Genomic DNA, 17416 nt, shown 5'->3' with positions numbered 1-17416 from the left:
ATATATAGCTAGAACCTTAAAATGTAGAAGTAAAGATGCACCTCAAATATCTATTGTAAAAGGTTGTTTTAATGTTGAAATATCATCCAATTGTTCATCTTCCCATTGAGATACATGAATATGAAAAAAAAAAGAGTTTGAGTCTAGAGATAGTGCATTTTGCAACATATTGTCTAAACCGTTCATTTTCAATATATTCATATGTTTATAGATCTATTTTGATTTTAGCCATTTTTGGAGTTTAAAATTTTATAATTAGATATGAAAATAGATTTTGAGATAATCTTAAAAGAAATTTACCCCAAAATTATATGTTATGGTATGATAAAATTTCGAGGTGCGCCTTAATTGGATTGTTTAACGTTGCAACCTTACAGAAACAACAATTTTCTAAAACAAAGAAATCCATAATACCTTTTTCTTGGAAACCCAATAAAAAGGATTTATAATTTTTTTTTAAATTTTTTTGAAATTTTCTTGAATCCAATTTGGCTTGAATTAGGTTATCCACGAATCGGGAACACGAATTAACGATCCAAACCTTCCCTAATTGGGAAGCACGAATATTATTTTGGACTTGAGCAACAATTATGAATGTTATTTTCCTTGTACTTCACCTAAACCATTAAATAATATGAATGATACGTATCACCTTCCACTCTTAATAAATTTAACAATGGTGTCATGCCTAATAATGTCATAGCGAATAAATTAATAAACAGTGACAGTTAATTTAACTAACTGGTTGACATTGGGATCAATTGCCAATAACAAGCGACAAGTATCTATGAACCAGTTTCTTATTATATGTCCTAGTAACTAACGAGAGGAAAAGAACTTGCCCCGAACCCCATATATACTAAGCTCCTCTTGCAAATAAACACACAAAAAAATCCAGACCTATTTCCTTTCACCCCAGCAAAAATCAATCCCATTTCTCTTCAACATGGGTTCTCAATCTCTCATGAAAGTACCAGTCCTTGATTTCTCAGGAGTCTTGAAGCCAGGAACTGAGAGATGGAAAACGCTGACACGAGATGTGCGAGAAGCTGTTGAAGGCCTAGGGTGTTTCGAGGCCGTGTACGATACCAACTTCCCGGATTCTCTGCAGAAGGAATTCTTCTCTGCTATGAAGGAACTCTTTGATCTTCCCCTGGAAACGAAGATGAAGAACCAATCTGAGGTTCTTGCCCATGGATATTGGGCGCCCAAATCACATGCTCCTTTATATGAAGCCACTAGCATCAACCATGCCGAGCAGTTGGAGAACATTGAGCAGTTTACCAACCTCATGTGGCCCCAAGGACACCCCAAGTTCAAGTAAATTCATTCACATCATTAAAGGGTTGACCCATTTTCATAATTTTCATGAATTGGGTTTTGGTCAGGCATGAAAAGATGTTGTATTTTACATTGAATGTCAGTTTCCGGGTTCAATTTTTTTTTTTTTTGGGACAAAAAAGTTAACTTTTCTTTACGGAATTACATAAATTACAAAGAGCATTTGATCACCGTCACAACCCAGGACATTTTTGTATGCTAAAGTAACCATTTCTGTAGATGATCTATCCCCATCAAATTAGTTAGAATTATAACCCTCCTTTTCCACCTTTTTCCCCTCTTTTCTTTTCTTCTTTTTTTCGTTTTCTTTTGCCTTTTTTCTTTGTAATTTCTCATTTCTCAATAAAATTACCGTTAACACTCAAAAAAACAAATATAACCATTTTTGACAAAACACCTTTGTATTAGTTAGAACTAAACTTTATGTGATTTGGGTAGTTCTAAAGAAGATTTTTTAACTTCCAGAAGGTTTTTTAACTTCCCAATTTTCCTTTTTTTAAAGAAATACTTGAATCACTTTTGATGTAGAAACGCTTAGAAAATGCGTAGAAAATATAAAACAAATAGTGAAAATCCCAAAAAATTGGAAAACACAGTTATATTATTTATAATTAAGAATTATATGATTTTCATAATTCTTATGAGATTTAGGAACAAGGTTTTCAAACTCTGGTGAGTCGACTCGGCCTCGACCGACTAACAGGGTGAACAAGAATCACTGAAAACATGGAAGAATCGGTTCAAAAAATGTGAAAATCACCCGAGTTTTCGTATTTGCCATGCAAAACTCCTTTTTTGTAATACGGAAACTATTGTAAACTAAAAATATTAACATTGTGAGTGATTTTTATCGATTTTTAGAATCTTTCCATGTTTTTATCAACAATATTATGTTTATGTTAAGATTTGGGTCCTCAAAACCCAAATCGAACAACATTTATTACGAAATTATTAGGTTTCTAGGGTTCTTCGTTCATAAAAAAACAAATCTGCCAATCTCTTCCATTCTTTCTTATTTATTCACGAAATTAATTGATTATGGGTTCATTTTCAATCTAATGAAGTTATCTACAAAATCCCTCTGCGGATTCTCGTGTTTTTTTTGTCAAACCTCATTATTCTTGATGATTTCTACACCAAATTGAAATTATTTTGGCTTGTTTTGAAGCTTTTGAAATAACCTTCAACAGCCCTATATAAATTAATGGTTTTATTTTGTCATTTTCTACTAATTTTGTGCATCAAAGAGCTAACATCGTTAGTGTGTGAAAATATTGTCAATTTTATTATATCTCTCTAATTTCTCCATAGTTTTTTATGATGTTTAGTTTATTTTGAAGCTTTTGAAATCAACTTCAAAAGTCCTATGCAGATTCATGATTTTTTTGATAAAATATTGACTGATTTTGTGCATCATAGAGCTAATATCGATCAACAATAACAAATTTGTAAAATCTAAATTTTTTTTCTAATTTATCAATAATAATATTCTGATTATTATTATTTTTTTAAGATATTGAAATAACTTGAAAACCACTATATTGCTTTGTGTTTTTTTTCAGTGTTCGCAAAATCAAACTGGAATGGTTAACAACACATAGGCCCTGAAGTGGTTTAACCAGTCTAACCGGTAAACCATCTTATTTAACCATTCTAACCGCATATAAAAAGATTGGTATGTGAAAAAACCTAGGCGATCAAAAAATTATTGAAAAAATAAAAAAGATGCAAAACAAAAAGTCAACTAAAATATGAAAAGCATATAAATAATGATTAAAACAAAACACATTCAAATGAAGTTAAAAATTAATGAATTTTAATGAATCGATTTTTTAATTAAAGTGAGTATTAATGACCAAAACAATTTTTAATCCTTACCATAACATAAAAAAATATGGAAAATACATTACAAACCAAATTCCTTTTTTTTTGAGAATTTATATATAGTTTTTTGAAATTTTTTTAGATACCTGTTGATCACCAAAAAGCCCAAAATCGGAACCGGCCAATGGCCGGTTCCAATCTAACGGGGCGGTTAGCAGTTGGAACGCCCAGTTTTTCCAACATTGGTTTTTTTTGCTTCAATATTGATTGATTTATTACATCATAGATATAATATCATAGTCATATTTAATTAATTACAAAAATAAATGTCACTTTTGCTAGATTGTGCAAGCATTTTTATCTCTTTTCAGATATGTAAGATTGGTTTTTAGTTATGAAAAAATAGGGGGTCATATTTTAGAATTCACGAGATGTAAGAAATTTTTTTTTTTAAAGAGTTAAGATAAAAAGAGTTCCGAAATAAAATATAGCCCCCTCCGTCAATTGAACTCAATACCTCTTATAGACTCAGGCAACATAATTTTTTTTAAGAGCGTTATAGAAAAAAGAGCTTAAAATAAATACAAACATTTAAGAAATATACAGTTAAAAAATATATTTTTAATAGAGTTATGAAAAATAACCGTAATAATGATGGCTAGTCTTTATCGGGACATTCCAAATGGCGGGTAGAAGACAAGAGACAGCACACTAACACAAAGCCTAACGCACGATTTGTAATTAAAATTAGCTGCTCGTTTTATATATACACCTGCTTTGTATGATTTTTTGTTAAAAAAAATGAGCTTGTTTAGAAACATCCCTTGTTTCCTTTTTTTCTCAGAAATATGTCTAAACAAAACTTTAGCAATCTATTTTTCATAAAACATTTTAGTTTTCTAACGATTGTTGGTTTTGTTGGCCATAGCGAGACGGTAAAGACAGCAACAAAGAAGATAATAGGGGTTTCTAGACTAATTCGAATAATGGTTTTGGAGAGTTATGGTGTGGAGAAATACAATGATGACCTTGAGAGAACCACAAATTATCATTTTCGCATGATGAAGTACACGGCCCCCAAAGGAGACAACCAAGTGAAGGGCTTGCATGATCACTCTGACAAGAACATGATGACCATACTGTGCCAAGACCAAGTCGGTGGTCTCGAGGTGCAATTTAAAGATGGATCCTGGTCACCAGTGGTGCCCTCGGGAGGCTCTCTAGTTATCACCATAGGTGATACTTTCATGGTTGGTCTCGTTGTCTCTCTTAATACATAGGAATTGTCAATATTTCATGATACTTAAAAGTACGAAGGTTAATGTTTCAATGAGTTATTATAAACTATGTTTCTTTTATTTTAAAGGAAGAAAAATTTTATATAAAGCTGAGAATTTAAAGAATTAACTTAGAGCCCACCTCAAAAATTCACTAGAAGAGGTTGTTTTGATGCCCAATTATTCTCAAATTAATCATCTGGATATCAAGTTGCATGATATGAGAAAAAAATGGATTTCAAGTTTTTGAAATTATATATTTTATAATACATTTTTGAACCGTCAATTTTCAAGTTTTCATATATCTGCTCAACTTATATTGTGTTTAAAACTTTAAATTTTATAATTAAATATGAAAATATATTTTAAGGTCATCACAAAGATTTCCAGTATTGAAACCCCATTTTTTGGCACTATTTGAAGTTGCACTTTACTTTGATTGTTTAGAGCCTCAGCTCTATACAAACCACACCCTTTAAAAAATTAATTTTTGTGGGATATTTCTCTTTAAATAAGAGTACAAAAGTACTGATATTTGTGGCATTTGTTTTACCCAAAGTTTGCATAAGCACTCAATTCATCGAGACAATCAATCTTAAAAAAAAAAAATTCAATTTGCACCTTGGATACAATCAAAATAAGTCCCCATCCAATAACAAATCTAAATCGTCCACATGGTGAAATTTAAGATCTAGGCCTCTAGGAAATCAAAATCAACTATTTTCATATTTATGATTCTTCATCTAATAATAACAAAGTCTATCTACAAAATCTAGAGAAAGGAAACAAATCCTTCTAAAGCTCTAACATGTAAAATAGATGGCCTATTTTAAGTTAGTTAAAAAATATTTTCTAAGTTGTATTTTTCCATTTTATTCTTTTGTGATCGTTGACCAAAATAAAAAGAGTATATGTTTGAAAAACATGGTCAAACAAATAGTGCATGCATGGTTTTTTTAGATTGTTTCATTATATTATGATAAAACCATTGCATAGAATCAATCAACCATTTCATGTAATGGTTGTATAGTAATATATGGAAACCACACATCTAGAAATCTATATTTGTACCATTTGATGACCCAAAAAATTGCACATACGTATTCCTCATACCAATAGTCAATTTAAAAAAAAAAAAAAAAAAAATCAATTTACATCATAGATATGGTTAAAATGAGTCCCCTCAAACAATGAATCTAGAATATCCAATTGGTGAATTTCAAGATCTAGGCATTTACGAACTCAAAACTATTTTTTTAGTTTTCAATATTGTTCATCTAATGATAACATAGCTATCTAAGACAAAAGGAAATGGGAAAAATCTTCATAAGTTTTGGATCTAAGATCTTAACAAACTAGAAGGCTTATATTAATCGGGCTAAAAAGATATTTTCCAGGTGTGTATTCAAATTTTGTTTTTATGTGATTACTCATTGGAATAAAATAGTGTATATTTAATATGGGATTGTCTACAAAGACACCATTTATCTTTCGTACATGGAGGTCATAATCCTTCCCACTCATTAGATATCAAATATGATGGCTTGGGGTGAGTTACGAAGTTCGAGAATTTCTTTCTTGGGAAAATTTCGTATAGAACCCTTATTCCTTGTATTATTTCATAGTAGACCCTCCTTCCGCTTTTCTTCCAAGCAGCATAAGAAAACCCCTAAAGATTTCACCATACGCCCTCATCTCTTATCTCCCTCTTTTATTGACTTTTGATCATAAAAATTAGCCCCAAAAAAGTTTTTTATACCATTTCAACTCTAAAACGTTTTTAATGGGTAGAAAGAGAAAAAGAGGGTTAAATTTTTTTTAGGATGAAATGATAAAAAAAATATTTGTTGGGGCTAATTTTTATGGTCAAAAGTCAATAAAAGATGGAGATAAGAGATAAGGGGGTATGGTGAACTTCTTAGGGATTTTCTTGAAAGAAAACGAAAAGAGGGTCTACCATGAAATAATATGAGGAATTAGGGTTCTATACGAATTTTTTCCTTTTTTTTTTTTTGGAACTTTGTGTCCATTAAGTGATACCCTTACAACTATCCATTTTGAAATTTAAAGGAAAAGAATGATTGTGACAACCATGTACAAAAGATAAATGGCCTCTTTCTAGACAATCCCATCATATAATTAGAATTACAATTGTAGGTATATTATTTAGATTAGATTATAAATACTGAATTTCAAATCAGATTATAAAGTCCTAAAAATTGTGCATCTTGAAACATATTATATAAGGTGTCTATTTTAAGAATTTTTTAAGTATTTTTAGATTTACTCAATCTAAACCACTAGTCGACTTTAAATTTTATAGTTTGGTTTGAAAATAAAAGTCTAGGACATTGAAAGGGTTTTTTATTTTTTTTATCAAAACTACATCTTTTACCAAGATTTATATGCGCGCCTTACTTTGATTGTTTAAAGTTTACACTCTATACAAACCACACCCTATTACTACTATGTGTATGATAAAAACAAAAGAAAATTTATTAGTATTTATAATCATATAATATGTGATTATCTTTGAAATGCCCACATCCATGTTGATCCTGTCCTATGTAACAGACCATACAGACCATCATACCCGTAGACAGCCGGAATCAACTCTTGCATGTGCCGATGATGGGCAATGACAGTTTAGATTTAGATTTAAAGGTCACTTTGTCTCAAGAAATTGTAATTGTAATGATTCTCAGTTTTGCGAGTTTCTTTTCAATGAGCCATAGCTTCTTTTAGAATATAGCTAGTTTTCTCTTATTCAAAATCTAGTTAACAAACATATTTTTTTGTTGCATTCATTTTTCTGAATATTCATTTCAGGCATGGACCAATGGTAGGCTTCATCCGGTAAGACATCGGGTGATGCATAAGGGATACGAGGACAGATATTCTTGTGGGATATTTTCATTCCCAATTCCAAATGTATTGATTGAGGCCCCCCAAGAGCTCGTGGACGAAAATCACCCTAAGCTTTTTAAACCCTTCGACACTCATGCATACTATAAGTTCTACTACTTCCACAGGACAAATCAGAAGGAGTATGGCCTCAAGGAATTTGCAGGCATCTAGACACACTCTCAATTATGATTTGCTTAGACACTTTTCTTTGGTTCCAATGTCTATGGCACTGATGGTAGTTGTTTTACGTCTTGTTTTCTTCGTAATTGTGAGTTATCAATATTATTAAATCAGTTTATGTGGTCGATCAACCCACTGCCACTTTCAGCTTTTCTATCAGTGATATACTAGTGGTCACTGTTTACATGCAATTCTAAGACTGACCGGACTGATCTGATCCGTCAGAGGTTGTGTCCAAACTCATATTTTCAAAAGTCAAAATATGAATTTAAACAAACCCATTCCTTACGAATTTGCGGCCGAGGTCAACGTAGGTTGTGTAGTATCCAAAAGAATCAGAAATAAAGGTAAAACAAGAAGAAAATAAAAACTAAACAAGAATAATAGATCTACAACGAAAATAAAGATGCATGCAAGAAAACAATGAGAAATAATAAAGAAAACTAAAACAAAAGAAAAAAACACCAGCAGCCGGAGTTGGCCCTTGATCAGATGGTGAAGAAAAACTCCTTATTCCTTGATCTTCAACATTGATGACCTTGAATGGATGTTCTTTGGGAAAGATAGTCATTCCTAAGAATTTACATCTAGGGCTATTGATTGAAAAGGTTTGTTTATATTTATGTTTCCGCAGAGTTGGAGTTCCTATATCTAGGGCTTCATAGTTCTAGGCCTAGGGTTTCAAAGTTGGAGCATTCTAAGACTACGAATCGTAGTTAGGGTTTCTTTTCACCTGTAGGTCCTCCAAATTGGCTCGAAAAACATCAATTTATAAGCTAAAATCATCCCAAAAACAAGACAGCGGTTAATTAGGACACAATGAAGGCTGACAAATATCAACAACACAATAAGCGTCGTTGAACTCTCTGTGTCTAGGAACATGATATGAATCTATAGTCACCCTTTTTTGAGTTGAGGGAATTCCAAAAAACTGAAAGCCTGAAATTGTTGGTACCATGATCTAGTCACTTTTGTGAACTTAAAACCTACACTTTGGAACCATCTAGTACCTCAAGTTCATCATCCTAAGCATTCTTACACCTAAGAAACATCAGAAACAGACACATATACAATTCTGAAACCCATAACTTTGAAAATTGATATCCTAAAGTCCATGGCTTTTCAATCCCAAAAAAATTAATCAAATTAGTCCAATTTGGATATAAACTTGTACGAAGACGTAATAGTCTTTCCAATGGTTCACGGATCACTCAAATTCAATATATAGTTTGGATGTTATGACCATAACAAGATTGTTTCGAATAATTCCATTTTCGTCCATCCGCCACAAAGGTTTAGTTGATGCAAAAAACATATGCAAATTGCAACAAAGGGTTTGATGCATGCAACTAAAGTCCATTCGTAGAGCTTGTTTTGGACTAGACTTTCTAGTTAATTCCCCTGGCTATGACAAACACATTTACGCATGCAAATAACCTTTAATCGCAAACCCATAACTGCCCGAAATTCCTCAAAAACGTCTGAAAATCATGGTCTTAGTGTACACGTCCCCATAGTCTTTAGGGTACATGTCCCCCATGGTCTTCAGTGAGAAGAGCTCACAATCTTAGGTTTTTTCTATAAATAGACTGTTTGAGGGTCTGGAAGGATTCCATTTGACCCAAACCCCAATTCTACCAAAAAATCCTTTAGCCCTATGCCAAGAAACCCTAACATCAACCTATACCTATCCCCAGACCTCTCTAGGCCTTCCTACCCACAAAAAGCTAAGACCACCACTATAACCCTTAGATGGACTTCAAAAGCCTTAAAACTACATTAGGGGTCATCATTAGACTACCGTAGACCATGCTGGATCATACTTTTCTCAAAGAACCATCTTTGACTCCGATTAATCCCTAACAGTGAGCATATCTGGTTTATCTCTCCAAAAGGCAACAGGGACGACCCTCCTCTCTCTCTCGCTATATATATATATATATATATATATATATATATATATATATATATATATATATATATATATATATATATATATATATATATATATAGTAATGATCTTATGAGACCCTCCCACATCTATAGGTGTAGGATCCCAAAGGATCACCATTAAATTTGGCACAGATCTCTAGAAAAGTTATCACATGGATGTGGGACTTGACTTTTCTAGAGATCTGTGCCAAATTTAATAGTGATCCTTTGAGGTTCTACACACATGAGTGTGGGAGGGTTTCATAGGATCATTATTCATATAAACCATTTTTTTGACATTTGTATGCCCTCAAAATTTTCACACACATTCTCTTTATCCTCATAATCCATTCTACGAAAAAACATTCAATTTGCACCCTAGATATAATCAAAACTATTATCTTCCAACAATGAATCTTGACTGTAATTTCAAGATCTAGGCCATAGCAAATTCAAAATCACTTATTATCTTTTTTAGCATTGTTAGTCTAATGATGATAATGATATATGAAATTTTTAAGAATAAAAAAGTGCTTCTAAATCCCATATCTAACAGTCTCACTAAAGTGGATGGGTTATATTAATTGGGCTAGAAAAATACTTTCTAGGGAATTTTTTCAAAATTTTCTTTTTTATCATTATTCTTTAGAATGAAAAGAGTGTACATTTAAAAACTTTTGTCAAACAAATGTTTTTAACATTTTTGAAGATGGTTGTATTACATTACTATACAACGGTTGAATGGTAATATAGGTGAAGATCTGTCGAGGCTCTAAACAATCAATTTACAGCCCATCACAAAATTTTCATAAGAAGAGGTTGTTTTTTGATATCCAAATATCCTCGAATTGATCATCTCGACATCAAGATGCAATTACATGAAGAAAAAATGGATTTCAAGTTTGAGAAATAGTGCATCTTGCAATGCATTTTGGGCTTTCAATTTTCAAGGTTTTCAAGTTTTCATAGATCTGCTTGATCTACACTACTTTTGAAGCTTTATATTTTATAATTAAAGATGAAAATATATTTTAAGGCTATAACAAAGATTTCCAGTATTAAAAATTATTTCAAGGTGCGCTTTACTTTGATTGTTCAGAGCCTCAGCTCTATACAAATTAAACACACACACACACACACACACACACACATTTTTCTTTATATATATATATATATATATATATATATATATATATATATATATATATATATATATATAAAGAAAAATACTATGCAATATCTACAAGTAAAAATAAACAGTGATTTTGCCTACCCTCATAACCGTCCAAAGTTCATAGCGCGACCACGATTGTCCAGTAGTATCTTATTTTTTATTTATTTTTTACAATTCAAAATGACCTTAAATTTGGTGCGTGTAATCATAAAAAATAGAGGAATATTTGAAAATATAAAAAAAAATATTTTACGTGAAAAACATTAACCAAAATACCCTCGAAACGTTTTGGGGGTATTTTGGTTATTTGTTTTTACATATAATTTTTTTTATATTTTTATTAGATGCGCCGCAGTAAGATGTACATATCCTCTAAATTTCGATTATTCCGATTTGGAGCAACAAAATGAAAATAAAACACTAAGCGACAATCATGACCGCGCTACGAAATTTGAATGGTGAAGAAGGTAGGCAAAATAACTATTTATTTTCTCTTATGGGGATTGGGAAGACTTTTCTGATATATATATATATATATATATATATATATATATATATATATCTAGTAATGATCCTATGAGACCCTCCCACACCTATGGGTGTAGGATCCCAAAAGATCACCATCAAATTTGGTACCATCAAATTGAATATGAGCCGATCTGATGGTCACGACCTGATTTCGTATTTTATTTTTATTTTTATTTTATTTTCTAAAAATCTAAATCACTTAAAATTTGAAGCATTCATTCTTCTCATCAAGGCGCAGCTAATAAAAATATATAAAAAATAATTCTCAAAATGTAAATTGACCAAAATACCCTTAAAAGTTTTCAAGGGTACTTTGGTCAATTTATATTTTACGATTTATTTTATATATATTTTTATTAGGTTCTTCTATTTTTGAAAAATAGACACTCTAAATTTGAAGTGATTTAGATTTGAAAAAAAAAATGAAAATTCAAATATGAAATGAGATCGTGATAGTCAGATCTGCCCAGATTCAATCTGGCCATTGGCTTACACTGTAACAACCAGCCCATGGTTTGACATGATATTTTCCCTATATATATATATGAAGACACTACAAAACTCCTATAGGCGAAAATAAATAGTAATTTCGCCTACCCTCATCACCGTCCAAAGTTCATCGTATGGTCACGATTGTCTGGTAGTGTTTCATTTTTAATTTTTTTTTACAGATAGTAATGACCTAAAATTTGTTGGAGGTATTCATAAAAAATATTTGAATCTACGAACAATATCAAACAAAACATTTTACACAAAAAAATGACAAAAATTCCCCTAAAGCCTTTCATGGGTATTTTGGTCAATTTATTTTTTATGAATTATTTTTTAAAAAACTATTTTTCTTAGATGTGCCTTATTATCTTGTACACGTGCTCCAAATTTGAAGTCATTTCGATTAGTAGAAAAAACATTAAAAATGAAATGCTATCGGATAATCCTGACCTTGCGATGAACTTTAGACGGTGATGAGGGTAGGCGAAATCACTGTTCATTACCTTCTATAGGTGTTGGGAAGACTTTTCCATATATATATATATATATATATATATATATATATATATAGGCAATGCAACGATTGTATAGTAATATGATGCAACAACCTTCAACATCATTTTTTTCCTTGATCCAAATTTTAAAATACACACTATTTTTATTCTAATGAAAAATCACAAAAAATAAAAATTTTAAAACGAAACCTAGAAAGTATTTATTTAGCCCAATTAACGTAGACTGTTCATTTTGATAAGATGCTTAGATCTATAACTTAGAAGGATTTTGTCTTTTCCAATTTTCTTAGATGACTTTATTATAATTAGATGAATAATGTTAGAAAAGAAAAATATGAATTCGAATTTGTAAAGGGCCTAGATTCGATTATGGAGTTGGAGGAGACTCATTTTGACCATATCTAACATTTAAATTGAACTTTATTTTTTTTCGGGATTGATTATTGAGATGAAGAAAGTGTGTGCGCAAAATTTGGGCTCCTGAAAATACAAACATGGTTTTCTAGAAGTGTGGTTGCATTATACTATGATACAACCATTGCATGAAATCACTGCCTATATATATATATATATATATATATATATATATATATATATATATATATATATATAAAATATTACACAACGCTTATAGGTGAAAATGAACAGTGATTTTGCCTATCCCCATCACCGTCCAAAGTTCATCGTGCGATTACTATTGTCTTATAGTATTTTATTTTTCATTTTTTTTCTACAAATTAGAATGATCTGAAATTTAGATCGTGTATTTATAAGAAATAGGGGAATATTTGAAATATATAAAAAAATATTTTACGTGAAAAATATTGATCAAAATACTCCCAAAATATTTTGGGGGTACTTTGGTCAATTTTATTTTTACGGATAATTGTTTTTATATTTTTTTTAGATGCGCCTTAAAAAGATGTACATACCTTCCAAATTTTAGGTCATTTCGATTTTTAGAATAAATAAATAAAAATAAAACACTACAAAAAAATAGTGACCGCGCGATGAAATTTGGACGATGATGAGGGTAGGCAAAATCACTATTCATTTTTACCTATATATATATATATATATAATGATTTCATACAACGATTGTATCATAATATAATACAACCACACTTCTAGAAAACCATATTTATAGTATTTGTATGACCCAAAATGTTCACACACACTCTTTTCATCTTAATAATCAATCCCCCTAAAAATAAGTTTAATTTGGACCCTAGATATGGTCAAAATTAGTCCCTTACATCAATAAATCTAGGGCATTCATCTGGTGAATTTTAAGATCTTGGTCGTTACAATCTCAAAATCATTTTTTTAAAAAAAAAATTATTCATCTAATGATAATAAAACCATCTAAAAAAATTGGAAAAGAAAAAATTCTTCTAAGGCCTAGATCAAAACATCTTATCAAAATGGATGACCTATGTTAATTGGGCTAAAAAAATACTTCTAAGTTCTATTTTAAAATTTTTATTTTTTTGTGATTATTCATTAGAATGGTTAGAGTTTATATTTCAAAATTTGGATCAATCAAACCCCTCAAAATACAAAGGTTGGGGACGTGATGGGTGTATTTATCCAAACAATCATTACTTTTTTATTAAAAAATTAATTAAATGGGTAACTTTACCATCAATCAAAAGTAAATTTGAAATTTCTACAAAAGTACATTGACATTTGGGAAATTAGTGTCTTGGAACTTTATTTGTAAAGTGCTCTTTTCCTTTAGTTAAAATTTTAACTTTACCTCTTATAAAAATGATAAAAGTATCATTTGTCTTGTAATTGGTTGAAAACTTTTGATTGTGAGGTTTTAGACTAAAATTTTAGGTTGTTTTTACCCCTGACCTTTCCTTAATGTTTTCGAAAAAGTCTCAAACTGTTCGTATTGATCCCACTGGCAAAGCCATCGACAAATTTGTTAAGAACATAATGATCTTAGCATGTTTTAGCATCCAAATTTCGGGGCTTTTGAGAATTGAAACTCCGATTGCCATTCTTTGCTGTTCTCCCTCCTATCTCAACCTTTGTCATTTCTTTCATATTGTTCATAATTGATCCCACTAGCAAAACCCTATACAAATTTGTTTGATCAACAACAAAATATGAAGAGATCCGAGCTTAATCATTTTTTGAAAAAATGCCTCAACCATGTGAATAATATTTTTATTATAAATAACTAACGATATGTATTGCTAAGATTTCTACTCTAGATTGTATTAGATTTCATTTAGATAATTTTTGTTAATTTTCTCCTTATTTTAATGAAATCGATATTTTCTTGCTCAATTCTTTAATTTTTTGAATTATTCCTTGGATTTTGAAAAATATATTTTGTAAATATTATGCTCAATGTTCTTAGTGTTTTTTTCTCTAGATTATTTTAGATAATTTATAATTTTTGTTTGTTGGTTTTCTCCCAAAATTCCATAAACCTATGTTTTTTGGTTAGTTTTGTATTTTTTTGAGAAAAAGCTCGATTTTTCTAATATTTTTTGACAAATTGGATTCCTTTTTTTGTTTTTTTTTTTTTTACAGATTTCCCGATTGAATTTTTTGGTTAATCAACAATTAGATATTGGGTATTTTTATTATTTTTAATCATAAATATTGTGTATTTTCGAAAAAGTACAATTTTGAAATTTAGTGCATTATATATTATGAAATGATCGCATTCCACTCAGAGAAGTGCCTAACTCTCGGTATTAAAAAAGCATCGACAAATTCATCACAATATATAATTTTTTATCAAATTTTTATTTACAAAACAATTCATTTTGATTTCTTAAAATTTATTAATTCGATGTGCCTGAATCGGTTCAAGTCCGCCGGTTCACTGGGTTGTTTGTGAACTTATCGGTGACCGACACCCAATCTAGTTTGCTAAACCTTGATAATTAAATGTCATTAGAAAGAAAAAAAAATTTGATTCCCAAAGAAGCAAATGTGGATGTTACTATACTTGAGCGATTTTCCTTGTTAAAGAAGCTAAGAAGATCACTAATTACTTGAGTGTGCAAGTTTCTAGTACCTCTTTAAAAAATATTTAAAAGACACCCAAATTGTCTCTTGCCCAGGGTTAGAACGCTAAACACTCAAGGGGATTTCAATAATTTAAATGAATCAGGAGGCCCCAAATAAATGACTTTAGTATACAAATACTTAAAAATTTATTAAAATACCCCTTTATGTTCATGCTGGAAGGGGTAAATCACTTTTGAATTTTCATTTCAAGCATGTAGCTGCTAAAAAATGTGATTAAAAATCATAAAAGTGCTCTTATTCAAGGTTGAGAGCCCTAGCATACAAGGGCAGGTGAATAATTCTAACCACTTAGGAGGCCCTAACCAAATAATGGGAGTATCCAAAATTAAGGGATGCTTTTGCTTGCTCACGGTTCCCAACCATGAAAGGGATGATTTAGGTTATTTTTTGGAGTATATTTTTAATGTGGTACTAGAGTAAAATGAAAATTTAAAAATACGTGTCGTAATATATATTGAGTCTTTTGACCCTAAGGATTTTGGAAGGAGAAGATTTATTGTGAAAATAAGGAGGGTTCCTTGATTAAAGCGAAAAAGATATGCTGCTCTCGTGAGTGTATATTGTCCATTTGCTCCCTAAGGTAAAACTTGACCTATGAGTATCTTTTAGTCACCAACTTCTGGATATGTAACCTTTTAAACCTAGGGACACAGGTCAAAAAAAATAAATCAATCAATCAATCAAATTTCGCACTCTATGTGCTTGAAAGAAATATAGTCCCAAAGTTAAACGGGAGCCATCCAATCTTTAGAGGGTGTGATCAAGCTGTTGAAGAATTTAGCTTTTATTTTTAGTTTTTAAAATGATCATGTGGTAATTCTTAGGTGGATCCTAAATTTTAGATAAACAAAATATTTCCAATTAAATCGTTTCCCGGAGCAAATTAATGTACAATATGCTCCCATATAAACATACTATAAGCATTCTTGATTAGAAAGACCCACAACTAGTACATTAGGTGCGACCGTGAAACTGTCACGTCAAATCTAGAACCAAGAGTATGGGATAACTCCCTATCCTATCCTTCCCTTCAAGTCCACCATTATCTATTTCTTTTGATTAGCTTTTAAAAACATATTGGAATCAGTTGATCAAGTTGGGATGTGCGGGACCATCCTAGTTCCCTTCGGAAGCAGGTCTCGGCATAATATTTGGTGGAACCAATTAGTTCTATTTGGCTATTTGAATTGGGAAACACCACTACGTATTGGCAATTTCTTGTATAGCTTTTTTTATGTTAAAAATTGTTTAGCTTCAAGATGGGTTTTAATCTTTCTTTATATCCTTCGGATCGCCTTGAATCAAGCAATCCGGTTGAAATCTAAAATCCAATTGTCAAGGAAAGGACCGATTCAAGTCTAGTTCCATTTTATAAGACCTACTTGTATACAGTTTTATGTGCACTCGTAATGTAACAGTTATATAAGAATGGGGTTTCTATGAGTGAGTTGACTCATATTGTATATATGCGAGCTTCCTCTCTAATTTAGTTAAAGATGGATTTTTAATTCAAAATTTTAGAGATTCATGATCTAGGCTAAGATGATCGTGAATATGAAAAATAAAATAAAAATTTCAACATTCAAAATATGATTCTTTTAGGAATATTTTTACCCGTCTATGTTTATTTAGCCTGGTGGAATTTTTATGAGCTCGGACGACTCACAAACAACTTTTCCTTTGCATAATACTTTTACTCAGAGCAAGAAAGATGTGGGAAACATGATCATCCTTTAATTCTAGCTAATTACAACGTTACTGACAAATACAAATTGAAAGTTGTGAAAATCTTAATTTTTATTTGATTTAGTAGATTATAATGAAATTCTGAAGGATCCAAATTAGTGTAGCATAATTATAAGATGGAAAGGTAGACGAGAAGAATGTTCATGTTTGGTACAAGTAGTTTACATTCACATCTCATTAAGTACGAATTTGACGACAATGGGGTATTTATTGATTTTTCAAACTTTGTGACAAACCCAGAACCATCCAATTTCACATCTAATAACTCGGAATGATCACCCCATCTTCTACTGGAAGTCAACAACCACTATTTGGCAGTATAAAATCCTCAATTCACACACATTGAATTTGAATAAGTAGGGCAAGTTTTGGTGTTTCCATGCACTATATCAAGGCAGTGGCAAAAATTATGTATCCAGATATTTTGTCTAGATTTGTTCCAA

The 17416-nt window shown here is 30.9% G+C and overlaps 1 protein-coding gene across 1 annotated transcript; it reads left to right on the top strand.

Annotated features, from left to right (window-relative positions):
- The first annotated feature begins 831 nt into the window (after window positions 1–831).
- On the top strand, window positions 832–7821 carry LOC18431134 (putative 2-oxoglutarate-dependent dioxygenase AOP1). The gene is made up of 3 exons (XM_088870201.1): window positions 832–1320; window positions 4094–4415; window positions 7272–7821. The coding sequence occupies exons 1-3, from the start codon at window positions 947–949 to the stop codon at window positions 7518–7520; spliced, it is 945 nt and encodes a 314-aa protein (XP_088726327.1). The 5' UTR covers window positions 832–946; the 3' UTR covers window positions 7521–7821.
- The last annotated feature ends 9595 nt before the right edge of the window (window positions 7822–17416 follow it).

Source organism: Amborella trichopoda, chromosome 6 (assembly GCF_054954075.1).
Source record: "Amborella trichopoda isolate Santa Cruz 75 chromosome 6, AtrichopodaSantaCruz75HAP2 v2.0, whole genome shotgun sequence".
NCBI lineage: Eukaryota > Viridiplantae > Streptophyta > Magnoliopsida > Amborellales > Amborellaceae > Amborella > Amborella trichopoda.
The sequence above is the reverse complement of the archived record's forward strand: the minus strand, read 5'-3'. Positions and strand labels throughout refer to the sequence as shown.

Coding starts and splice junctions, on each gene's coding strand:
- LOC18431134 (XM_088870201.1), top strand. CDS start 947: ATGGGTTCTCAATCTCTCATGAAAGTACCAGTCCTTGATTTCTCAGGA. Junction 1,321..4,093: donor CAAGGACACCCCAAGTTCAA/GTAAATTCATTC, acceptor TGTTGGCCATAG/CGAGACGGTAAAGACAGCAA. Junction 4,416..7,271: donor CCATAGGTGATACTTTCATG/GTTGGTCTCGTT, acceptor TATTCATTTCAG/GCATGGACCAATGGTAGGCT.